The sequence below is a fragment of the Bos indicus x Bos taurus genome, chromosome 5, assembly GCF_003369695.1.
Source record: "Bos indicus x Bos taurus breed Angus x Brahman F1 hybrid chromosome 5, Bos_hybrid_MaternalHap_v2.0, whole genome shotgun sequence".
NCBI lineage: Eukaryota > Metazoa > Chordata > Mammalia > Artiodactyla > Bovidae > Bos > Bos indicus x Bos taurus.
Genome location: NC_040080.1, coordinates 97,538,083 through 97,551,021, shown reverse-complemented (window position 1 = coordinate 97,551,021; position 12,939 = coordinate 97,538,083). Strand labels below are relative to the sequence as shown.

General features: G+C 32.9%; 1 protein-coding gene across 5 annotated transcripts in view; it reads right to left on the bottom strand.

Annotated features, from left to right (window-relative positions):
- EEA1 (early endosome antigen 1) overlaps nucleotides 1-12,939 on the bottom strand; it is a 141,158-nt gene that overhangs the window by 63,687 nt on the left and 64,532 nt on the right. For 3 of the 5 annotated variants that reach the window (XM_027543171.1, XM_027543167.1, XM_027543170.1), the window contains 6 exons: nucleotides 12,297-12,336; nucleotides 11,296-11,409; nucleotides 10,544-10,665; nucleotides 8,978-9,133; nucleotides 6,463-6,477; nucleotides 2,947-3,063 (listed from right to left, as the gene is read on the bottom strand). In XM_027543171.1, the coding sequence (XP_027398972.1) occupies nucleotides 2,947-3,063; nucleotides 6,463-6,477; nucleotides 8,978-9,133; nucleotides 10,544-10,665; nucleotides 11,296-11,409; nucleotides 12,297-12,336 (564 nt within the window). The remainder of the gene's footprint in view (nucleotides 1-2,946; nucleotides 3,064-6,462; nucleotides 6,478-8,977; nucleotides 9,134-10,543; nucleotides 10,666-11,295; nucleotides 11,410-12,296; nucleotides 12,337-12,939) is intronic. The other 2 variants (XM_027543168.1, XM_027543172.1) reach the window with 1 other exon arrangement.

The following is a 12,939-nucleotide window of genomic DNA, read 5'->3' as shown; positions in this document are numbered from 1 at the left end:
TTTTAACACACTTCAAATATATCACAACAGATTAAATGTAAAAGCAGATATGAGAATCCATCTGTCCTGTTATTTAATGAAGCTGTTAAAGCAAAGCTAACAAATTCACAATACTTTTGAACAAAAAAATTTAGTAACTCCCCATTCCTCTGCCATCAAAAAGTAGAGACATGAGGGAAATAAATTAATACCAATACCTGCCCTACCTCCAAAACCATTATCTGTTGCTCATCTTTAAAGAAACAAGGTGGAAAATATTAACATTACAGAATACAGGACTAAGAACAAAGACGGAGGTCTCACAGTTCCTGACTTCAAAACTTATTGAAAAATATAGTAGTCAAAACAATGTGTACTGACATAAAGAAAAATATATAGACCAAAATAATAAAAATAAAGAGCCCAGAAATAAATATTCACATACATGGTCAAACAATTTTCAACAAGCATGCCAAGACCATTCAGTAAGGGAAGGATACTCACTCCTTTCAATAAATGGTGCTAGGAAAACTGGATTTTCACATGCAAAAGAATAAAACTGGACCCTTACCTTTAAAAAAATAATTCAAAATAGATCAAAGACCTAAACCTAAGTTAAAACTATAAAACTATTAGAAGAAAACAGGTGAAAAGCTTCAAGACATTGAGTTTAGCAATGACTTCTTGGATATGAAACCAAAAGCTCAGCAATGAAAGTGAAAATAGATAAACTAGATTATATAAAATTTAAAACTTCTGTGTATCAAATGTGTGATATCATAAAACAGTCCTTTGGCCTTGGTCCCCATTTCTGGATCCAGACTCCTCAACCTCAGGAATTCCCTATGATATAAGAGCAAGAAAGGTATCCTTTGTTAGTCATAAGAAGCCCCTTACAACCACCTGAGTTTGTATTAATGAGATTTTTTAGAAATCCCAAAGGATGGGGGTTGGTTGACAGGGGAACCAACCTTCAAGAAAGAGTTGGAACTTTCAGTTCCACCCTGACCTCCAGGGAGGGAAGAGGGGCAAAAGGCTGAATTAATCACTAATGGTCAAAGATTCCATCAATCACACCCACATAAGGAAAGAATGGGTTTTGAGACATTCCAAGTTGGTGAACACATGGAGAGCACGCAAAGAGAGCATGGAAGCTTCAAACACTTTCTCACATATCTTGCCCTACCCATCTCTTCCCTACCCACTTAAGTTATAGTCATTTATAATAAGCCAATACTCTAGTAGTAGCTCAGTAAGTACCATGGTAGCTCAGCTAGTAAAGAATCCACCTGCAATTCAGGAGACCCTGGCTCGATTTCTGGGTTAGGAAGATTCCCTGGAGAAGGGATAGGCTATCCACTTTGGTATTCATGGGCTTCCCTGGTGGCTCAGATGGTAAAGAATCCGCATGCAACATATGAGACCTGGGTTCAATCCCTGGGTTTGGAAGATCCCCTGGAGGAGGGCGTGGCAACCCACTTCAGTCTTCTTGCCTGGAGAATCCCCATGGACAGAGGAGCCTAGCAGCCTCCAGGCCATGGGATTGCAAAGAGTCAGACAAGACTGAGTGACTAAGCACAGCACTAGTAAATAAAATGTAAAAACTTTTCCCAAGTTTTAGGAGCTACTCTAGCAAATTAAGTTGAACAGGAGGCTGAGAATTGGGAACCTCCCATTTACAGCCAGTTGGTGAGAAGTACAAGTAACAAGCTAGACTTTAATTGGTATCTGAACTGGGATGTGTTGGGGAGGGAGGTTCAGGGGTGCTCAGGCACAGTTCTGCAGGACTTCACCCTTACTTAATCCATAGAATGTGATGCTAGCTCCAGGCAAATAGTGTAAGAAGTGAGTTAAATGGTAGGACACACAGCTGGTGTTACAGAACTGTTGAAATATGGAACATCTATACATCTGATGTCAGAAGTGAAGCTGTATGTAGTACAGTACTGGGAGTAGAGGAGACAAACAGGAGTGTTTTTTCCTTTATAAAAAGACAGAACCAACAGAGTGAAAAGGCAACCTAAAGAATGAGAAAATATTTGCAAATCATGTATCTGATTAAAGGGTTAATATCAAAAACATAAAAAGAACTCTTACAACTCAACATCAAGAACATGAACAACCCAATTAAAATCATACAGCCAAGAAGCATATGAAAAGATGCTCAAGCATCCTAATCATTAGGGAAATGCAAATCAATCATGATGAATATCACCTTAACACTCTGTCAGATGGCTACTATTTAAAAAAAAAAAAAAACAGAGATAATAAACAGAAAATAACAAATGTTGGCAAGGATGTGAAGAAACTGTTTAATCCTTGTGCACTGTTGATGGGAATTTAAAAGGATACAGCCACTATGGCAAAAAGTATGATGATTTCTTCAAAAAATTGAAAACAGAATTACTAGTAAGATCCAGCAATTCGACTTCTGGGTATCTACCCAAAAGAACTGAAAGCAGGATCTCAAATAGATATTTGTATAACCATGTTCAAAACAGCACTATCCAGAAAAGAAAGAGCACAAAGAAGGAAGCAACAGATGGACAATATGATATATATGTACAATGTAATATAACCTTAAGAACGTAGGAAATTCTGACACATGTTATAATATGAATGAACCTTGAGAACAATATCCTACGTGAAATAAGCCAAGCACAAAAAGACAAATACTGTATGATCTCACTCATATGAGTTATTTAGAATAGTAAATTCATAGATATAGAAAGCAGAAGGGGTTTGGGGCAGGAGATTCAGTAAATGGAGAGTTGTTTAATAATAATTGAGTTTAGTTTTACAAGATGAAAAAAGTTGGTTGCATAACAATGTGAATGTAAACAACACTAAAAAATAACACAAAATAAGCCATCCTGTACTATGCCAATATATAAACAACATACACAAGATTAGAACTTAAAATTTACAAAATCAATTCACCATTATGCATAGCTTTTAAATTCTCACCTGATTTTTTTGTGTTAATTCATTAACTGAACTTTTAAGTTTTTGTAGTTCCTGCACATACACAGCAACTTCCTGCGGGCCTTTGGCAAGTTCACTCCTCAGCTGGCTTATTACGGCCTAGAAAGGAAAAAAAATTGAGAAAACTAAAATAAAAAGGGAAACGGAAGTATTCAAAGGTTTTAAGATTATATAGATTTTTGTCACTGTTGTCACTAAACTTTAATAATTCTTAGAAATTTCAACTTGATTCTTTTTATTTTACTAGCCCTACTGCTTCCCCACATCTTTTCTGGGCTGAAAATTAGTTTTCAAAATGTATCCCAAACTTTACAACTTCATTATTTAATAATACATGAAATGAAAAGTTGGCATCCTATTTTATGCGTCTGAAACAGCAAAATGCAAACTTGAACTTACTGGCTTTAAATTCTATAATTTAATCCTTCTGCATTTAAAAAAGATATGCAAGTTATACCTACATTTTCTCTCAACTTCTATAGCACATTTCAAAATCATGTTAAATGCAAACAACCAACACAGAATTACCTTTGAAGGTGACTAATCATTTTTTTACTTTTACTATAATAGAAAGTATTTGGCCAAAAAGCTATCAAACAGAAGTTATATATAGTTTCATTAACCTAGATCTCTCTACGATCATGGATAATAGCTGGGCAATTTGCTTTAATGTGTTTAACATTTTTTAAGTGAAAATTAATGTCTATTATTAAAACAATGGGTTAATCATTTAATAAGGTAAGAGAAAGATAACCAAAGAACCTGGAAATACAAACTTATTTGAAAGATTCAACCACTAGAGAGCAGGCGACTTGGTTTCCTGAAAGTGATGTTAATAAGAGACCTCTGTATTTCTAATATTGCTTATCAGGTTTACTTTTTACATTCTTAACGTTACAATTATCTTCATTGTCTATATTCTTCATTAGTAAATAAATTTTATATATGAATACAATAAATTTCATTTTTCTAAATAACCACATCAGCATTACCTATACTGTATATTACAAATGAGTACTTTCAAGGAAAAAAATCTAAGAAAGCCACTAATTAATGCCAGGTGATCTTCTGCTCTAGAATTTGAGGCATATTTTTGTTGTTGTTTCAAGGATTCTCACTGTAATAAGATCAAATCCACTGTAAATGGGTGAAGGTATAAAGTTTTAGAAACAAAACTAGTAAACAAGGTAGCCTAACTGAACAATCACACATTTGGGCTTATTTTAATAACCATAAACAACCGAAATCAGTGTTTTGAGTGTTTTCCAAACTGGTTTGAGGTCAACAAAAAGAGATTTCAAAAATATTTTTGGTAATGGCAACATGTCTGAGATAAGTTCATGGCCTGACCTTTTAAGGAAAACATGTATATAAAACATATTTCAAAAAAGGAAATGTTTAAATATTCATGTATTTTCAACTGTGTTCAACTTAAAGTGTATCTTAATGCTCTATCTTAAACTGATTGTGTAACCTTGAAATGTATTAGGAGTTTACTTCAACTTGCTATGGCTAACAACTTTGAATCTTAGAATTATTCTGTATTAACTCCTTGGAAGAAAAGTTGTGACCAACTTAGACAGAATATTAAAAAGCAGAGACATTACTTTGCCAACAAAGGTCCATCTAGTCAAGGCTATAGTTTTTCCAGTGGTCATGTATGGATGTGAGTTAGATTATAAAGAAAGCTGAGCACCGAAGAACTGATGCTTTTGAACTGTGGTGTTGGAGAAGACTCTTGAGAGTCCCTTGGACTGCAAGGAGATCCAACCAGTCCATCCTAAAGGAGATCAGTCCTGGGTGTTCATTGGAAGGACTGACTGAAGCTAAAATGCCAATACTTTGGCCACCTGATGAGAAGAGCTGACTCATTGGAAAAGACTCTGATGCTGGGAAAGATTGAGGGCAGGAGGAGAAGGGGACAACAGAGGATGAGATGGCTGGATGGCATCACCGACTCAATGAACATGGGTTTGGGTGAACCCCGGGAGTTGGTAATGGACAGGGAGGCCTGGCGTGCTGCAATTGGGGTTGCAAAGAGTTGGACACGACTGAGCGACTGAACTGAACAACATTATGGATGTTAATTAATATAACAGGAACAATCCAGCTACTTTAAATTACTATGCTTTAATCATTTATCACAAGAAAAATTATATTTAAATCTCTATCTTATCAAAGGAATTACTAGAGTTTTTCAAACATAATAAGTATGTACTAAAATGCAAATTTTGAGTATATTTCATTAAAAAACCATGAATCCACATTAAAGATTATAAGATTAACCATGTATAACATATATCCAGTATCTATTCTGCTGAATTCCAACATGCAAAAGAAAGAAAATGTGAAGCAAATGTATCCAAAATTATTTGTTATATCTTATAATGTATCTGTTGTACACTAAATATGTATTTTTTTTACTTGAATTTTTAAAAATATAAAAGCAAGCACTTAAAACTTTTTAATTTACTCAAGGGAAAAAAGGATGCAGGAAAAGTATACACCTAAAGATAAATTTTAGTTACAGGGAAGAGGAGAAAGAGGAATGAATTACAGGAAGCTTTCCCTCTCTACTATACACTGAGTCATTTTAACTTTTTACAATGATCATGTATTATAGCTCTATTTTTAAAAAATTAAGATTGAAGAAAGACAAAATTTCTAAGGAAATACACTCACTATTGAGATACCACTTTAGGTGAAATTCAAAAGGAAGGTTCTGCAAGCCACAGATAGTCCTCACTAGTTAACAAGACAAGCTCATCTGTGCCCAGAAGGCTTCAGCACTTGCTCTCCTTCCTCCTGGGAATGCTGTTCCCAGGTCTTCACTCTTCTTGCTTACTTCATTCTCCCATGTATCCTCTTTGAGGATACCTTTCCCTGATCATCCTATTTAAAACTGATCCACATTATTGCCAGCCCCACTACTGCCCATATCCTGCTTTGTTTTTCCTCGCAGCACTTAGGATTAGCTGACGTCCTACTGCGAGCTGGTTTATTTCACATTGTTTGGCTTCCAAAAGGAATATAAGCTTTACGACAGCAGGCACTGTATCTTATTCACTGTTCTATTCCCCATATGTTCTATTCCCCATAGCTGCTTTCACTCAGGCATTCAAAAAATACTCACTAAAGAGAGGAATGATTCTCCTAGAAGTTAACAGATACTTGCAAAGTATCTCTGCACATGGAAACAGATATATAAGACCCTATAAAATAATGTGCATTTCAGAATTTCAAATTACAAAATAATTAAGGAAAGATATTTCAAACTTCCTGCTAGTGCTTTAGGATTATAATTACTGTCCTAATGGCCAAATACTTTTAGTAAATAATCATTTTAAAGATGGTTAAAATTTGGCTTGATTAATAAAACAAAAAGGAGCATATATTTGAAGTTTGAGATTGTCTTAAAATACAAAATTGCCATATGGTGCTAGAAGGTACTATATTAAAAACAGTACTAATATTAAAAGCCTTCCAAAAAGACATTACCTCAAATTTAAGCATCTCCATTAGAAAGCAGAAAAAATAAAATAAAATGATGGATGAAACATGGAAAACAAAACTGACAAAAGTATACATTGAACATACAATAAAAAGTACAAACACACTTCTAAATCTAATCTTACACTAGCAAATCTTTAAAAGATATTTAAATGCTCTCTTTAATAACCCTGAATGAATGTAGTATTTATTCCATCTCTTTATAACCTTTTTAGTTTTAAAAATTAGGATTCAAATGAAGATATTTGGAATATAAATAAAATTCGTCAAAAATCATTTCCATTAAAGACAACACCAAGTATAAGTTAGTTTTACAGCTCTGACATTTTTCAATAATGCAGATTTATAGGAATAATACTTTTATTAACCTTAATTTCTGATGTAAAGAAAAGTTAATTATTTAAAAATACTTTTAAATGCTTTAGAATGAGTTATTTTTCCATATGCTTTTAAAAACAGTTAGATTTTTAAAATGACAAGGAAAATTCATAGGTTATATTTTTAATGAAAGGAATGGAACATACTTAACAATATATATCAGATTATGTATCTTGAACCTTGACTAGAAATACAAAACAAATCATTGCATTTTTAGTTTCTTTAATTCTTTTTACTGTTTTATTTCTGACGTCAATGTTTAGGTTCAGAAAAGCAGTAATACATGAAATATTTTTTTCTTTTAGTTCTTTAGCTTATGTAATTCACTAACACACATAATTGAGAATAAATAAAACTGAATTTTAATAAAATACACACCATATACTAAGGAGTAAGTAGAAGCTAAAAATACAGTAAAAAACAAATGAGATGGAATATTTAGACAGTCACTTTTTCATATGGAAATGGTATGGGACACAACTCAAAAGTATTTTAAGTTATACTCAATACAAATATACAATATGTCAAAATGCAAAAAGTAGTAACAGTAAGTATTAGGTTATGATTAATAACACAAATTTACTTCTAACACAATCACCAGACCACCAAAAATGGGAAACAACATGATACAGAAAGACCTGAGCTTCAAGACAGATTTGAGTTCTAATCCTAACTTCTTTACATTAGGTGCATGAACTTGAACAAGTTATTTAATCTCATTGAAGCCCAGATTCCTTAAATATAAAATAAACTTAATACTTAACTTACAGGGTTAAAAGAAATTTCTAACCTAGCATTTGAATGGGATTTTTTCCCATGAAACTTCTTTGATTCAGCCTCTCCTAGATTACACTTTAGGAGATTTTTATTGGTTTTGATAAGTTCATGAACTCCCTAAAATACTTTGAAAATTTGTGGGACTTTTATTACTGGGCTACAAAGATCATGTTTGGGAAATCTGCACCTGAAGTTCATCAACTTAAAAGTCTGAAATGTTAACCATTACAAAGACTCACATGCCTATGTGTGTTGTACCATAAACTTTCACCAATCCTCCAATGATAAGACATAGGAGAAAGTAATAAAAGGAAGATACGGATTATCCATAATATTTGTACTCCATAATTCATTAATAATTATGAATAGTGGTTTTTAGATAATCAGCTGAAAAAATCTGAGATGCAAGTTGAAATGTCACTATAACTTGACTTTTTAGACCAAAAACATGAAAAACACAGGTCTGTATCATATAAGGGAGCTTAAGAACTATACACAGTAGTAGTTATAATAAAAATACCTATGATATAGTAAAGACAAATGCTAGCATTTTTAAGCAAATATATTTACTACATATCCTAGAACTTGTCATATGCTGACAATTATATAAGGGACTGACAGATAAAAGTCATGTAATAAATAGAAGAGCTGAGAATGTTTATCCTAAAAGAAAAGAAAATTCAGGGTAAATATGAACAGTCATCAAATATTTCATGTGGAAAAGAACAATTTATTCTGGGTCTGGAACCAGTACATGTAAATTACAGGGAAACAAATGCCAACTCAATGGAATGGCTGACTTAGGAAGAAATATACAACCCCCACAACACATAGCAAGAGTTGCAGATCATTTATCAGAGACCTATAAAAGGAATTCCTGGATGGAGGGTTAGACTAGAAGATTTTTAAGACTTCCTTCAACCACATAACTGAATAATTGATAAATGAAAACCAAGTCTAATAGATAATAAGTCTTAAATATTTTTTCTAAGCAACATAAGTAATACAAATGAAGAAAACGAAATCGTACTTCCTTTACCCCTACCAAATTGAAATAAATTACTACTTATTAATCTGGAGCAAATTTAAATATAATTTCTCTACAGTATACATTATTTATTAAACAGAGTAATATTCCTTTATGCAAACATTCTTCTCTAAGTGTCCAACTTCATAAAGCAAAGATAAAATACTATCAGCCTATATTGACTATATACAGATATTATTGAGACCAGATGAAAGAAAGGCAAGTAGTGTTTGAGTCACTTAGAAAAATGCTGGCTTCACTCAACAATGCACATTAAATAAGTTAACATCAGTCTTATTTAAGTGCACTAAACTTCATTACCTCTGAGTTAGTATATTCTGTTTGTAACTTTTTGCACTCATCTTTGAGTTTTTCAGATTCTCTCTCACGTTCCAAGGTCATGTTATCCATTAGTGTTTGAACTTGGACCAGTTCTTTCTTTAATACAGCAACATCTTCTATTCCAGGTCTCTGAAGCTGTGAAGCAACATATTTTAATTAAAAAAAGAAAAAACAAAACAGTGAACTATTTAGTGAACACACATTTTTAAATAACACATATTTTTTAAATAGTTTTACTACTAAGAAATAAAAAAAATCTTTTAACATCAATTACTAGATTCCAAACATTGAACACAGATGTTCTCCCCCAACAATCTTTATCCTTTTTTCATAGAGCTAAATAAGAGCTTTCTCTCATATTTAACAGTATTACCACTCAAGGTACAAAATAGCAAATACACAATTATCCTTAGTGCTTTAACTGCTTTCCTTTCCTTCACAAACTACACCCACTTATAATAACAATCTCTTGTTAATGCTAAATCCCTTCATTTTTTTATCCTATGAAACTGGTAATAAAATGAAGGAGCAGATATAAGCATAGAGAAGGCAATGGCACCCCACTCCGGTACTCTTGCCTGGAGAATCCCATGGATGGAGGAGCCTGGTGGGCTGCAGTCCATGGGATTGCTGGGGGGTGGGACACGACTGAGCGACTTCACTTTCACTTTTCACTTTCATGCATTGGAGAAGGAAATGGCAACCCACTCCAGTGTTCTTGCCTGGAGGGTTCCAGGGACAGGGGAGCCTGGTGGGCTGCCGTCTATGGGGTCGCACAGAGTCGGACACGACTGAAGCGACTTAGCAGCAGCAGCAGCAGGGTTTGTTGCAGATTGAATCTAACTGATTCACATATTCATATGTTTACTGAGTGGTAAATAAAGGACAGAAAGGAAGCAAGGACAGATCCAAGATAGTTAAGCCTGGGGAGAGGGTTAAAAACATATGGTATCAATGACAGAAATATGACGACCTGATGTTATACTTGTTGAATTTGAAATGAAAGCTGGAAACGCAATTAGGAGTGCCCTTGTTGTTGTTGTTCAGTCACTAAGTTGTGTTCAACTCTTTATGACCCCATGGGCAGCAACCTGCCAGGTTTCCCTGTCCTTCACTATTTCCCAGAGTTTGCTCAGATTCATATCCAGTGAGTCGGTAATGCCATCTAACCATCTCACCCTCTGCTGCCCTCTTCTCCTTTTAGAAGTGTCGGGATTTATAAAACTAAAGTTCAAGGTAAGATCAGAGATGCAGATATGGAAACTACCAAAAACGACAGGTGACATTAAAACAAAAACAATAAAAATGTTCATGCCATAAATAATGTATCATAAAATTCCATTCTTATTTTAAAAATCATACATAGTGTACACATACACACACACACACACACACACACATATTATATGTAGGTGGTAAAACTACAGGGAATTTTTATTTCCTCCATTCTATTCAAACTATACTTTTAAAAATGTTTCATCAGCATATGTATTTCATTTATCAATTTCAAATAAGGTACATTCTAATAAATGATTTCTAAGTTACCAGTTCAGTCTTTAGATCTTGAATCACAGCTGCTTCTTTGTTTAATTCTTCTGTTAGATGTGTCACTTGCTGTTCAGCAGCTTCTCTAAGACTCCTTTCTTCATCATATTTTGACTTTATATCTAATTAAGAAGTTACATAGATGACATGACATTAACTCTAGAGAAGATAAGGTATACATTCTTGTATATCCAGTGCCTATCTAAATACCACTCTAATTCAAATTCACATTCCTTTGATGTACACAATAAAATTATACTTCTGATGATATTCAATGATAAACTTAAATGATCAAATGTCTTTGTCTACATGAAATCTACTCGATTACTAAATTAGCATTTTAATGTATACTCAATCACATAATATTTTTACCTAAATTTCACCTAAAAGCATGTATGTAGCTGAAAAAATTACATGCAATTGCTAGCATGACCAATTAAATCTATACCATATTATTTAACCTCTTCAAAATGTTACTTGTCAATCTTTAACCATACCACAAAAGAAACCATCTTCTCTAAAATTCAAGAAGAATTTTACAGGGAAAATCAGTTCTTCAAAGGGAGGAGGTAGGAGAACAAATAAAATAACTTACACAGCAACTCTGTTATCATTAACGCCAGCAATCACCACGACAGTCTATAACAAATGCTTTATCACACTAATAAAATACAGTTTATCTATAGAATATACAATGGCAAAAAGGTAATGAGACTGATTTATTGAATAAAAATAATTCTGATTTAATTTACCTGCAATTTCAGTAGCAAGTTGGGCTGCTTTCTGTTCAAACAAATCTTTCATTTGTTTAATATTAAAATTTTCTGTTTGGGCTTCTTCTAATTGTTGTTCCAAAGACTGTAGTTCTACAGAAAAGTAGTTATTCAAATACAATGTGAATTACATTTCCTAAACTGTTATTACTTATAACCATTGTAGGAGTTAAAAACAATCAACATGATCTACTAGCCAATTACAAGCAGAATATCTTTACATTTTAAGAATTAATCAGATCTCAAAAAGAAATAAAAGAATTAATCACAGCCAACACATTTAAGGCCCAAATCAAAGTTTATGAACACGTAAAACAAATGAAAGAAAAATTTAGCAATCATACCTAAAATATTTATAAATATTTGTTTAAAGATTATTCTAATTTCATATTTTTCTGTATCTGTCAACTGACCAAAAAAGAATATATTTTGTGCCTCTGATGAAATGTTTTGAAATTAGAAATGTTTTAAGAATAATCAAGATCTTAAATAAAATAATCAATTAAAATATGCAGTCAATTCTTACTACTTCATTCTCATAAAGAAACTTCAAAGAGACATTAAATACAACAGCTAATCTCAAAATATAATTGTTATTATTCATTGAGCATTCCTCCAGTTAAAGTCTATTACAAAGATGCTAATCTCATTTTTTAATTTCAAGAGGAAACAAAGTACATCAATGTTTAATATAGATCTAAACTTCCATTAACCACCATATTAATGTAATATTTCAAAAGTGTGTAACTTCAGAATATAATGAACTATATAATAAGATTAAGATTTCAATAACTGATTAAATTATAAAGTTCACAGGTAATAAACACTCTCAACCTAGAATATGACTGATAACTTCACTGTTTCAGTGCCATGAAGTAAAACCATAAAACAAAATCCATGTAGCAGGCATCAGAGGAAAACAAAGAAGTAAAAAAGGGATAAGAAAGAAGAAAAATGAAAAAATAAAAGCTTTAAGTTACCTGCTGATGAATCAGCCACTAATCCATCAGGTTTGGACTCCTCAATGAAAACAAAAAACATAAACAAATGTATTAAAAGGAAAAGACTATATTGTTACAATTGTCAATGTGAAAAACAATCTCTGAAATAGATTCTGTCAGGTAAGTGGCAAGATTTCGATGAAAACCAAATCTTGGCCTGCTCACATCCTTCTAGATCTCTAAGATACCACTAGGCTGTCTGGCATAATGATTTAACTGTAGCTCACTGCCTCTAAGAATGTGTTAACATATTAAATTTTCATGAACTTTGCCAAGATGGCATCTTAAATTCCATAAATTCAGTAATAACATAAGTTAATATAATGGAATGGGTTGCCATGCCCTCCTACTGGGATTTACCAACCCACATCTGTCTCCTGCACTGGCAGGTAGGTTCTTTACCACTGGTGCCATTTGGGAAGTCCCTATTATAAAGTTAAAATAGTCATCTCAAATGTAGTAAACAACTTCCTGTGTTTTCAAGTACAGAAAATAATATAATACAGCACATGTTTGATTGCTAATGGCATCTACCTAAAACATGAGTAAGTGAACTGTAAGTATTTTAGATTACTAAAACCCTCTTTAATGCATCCTCAATTATAGAAGCTGAGTAGTAATA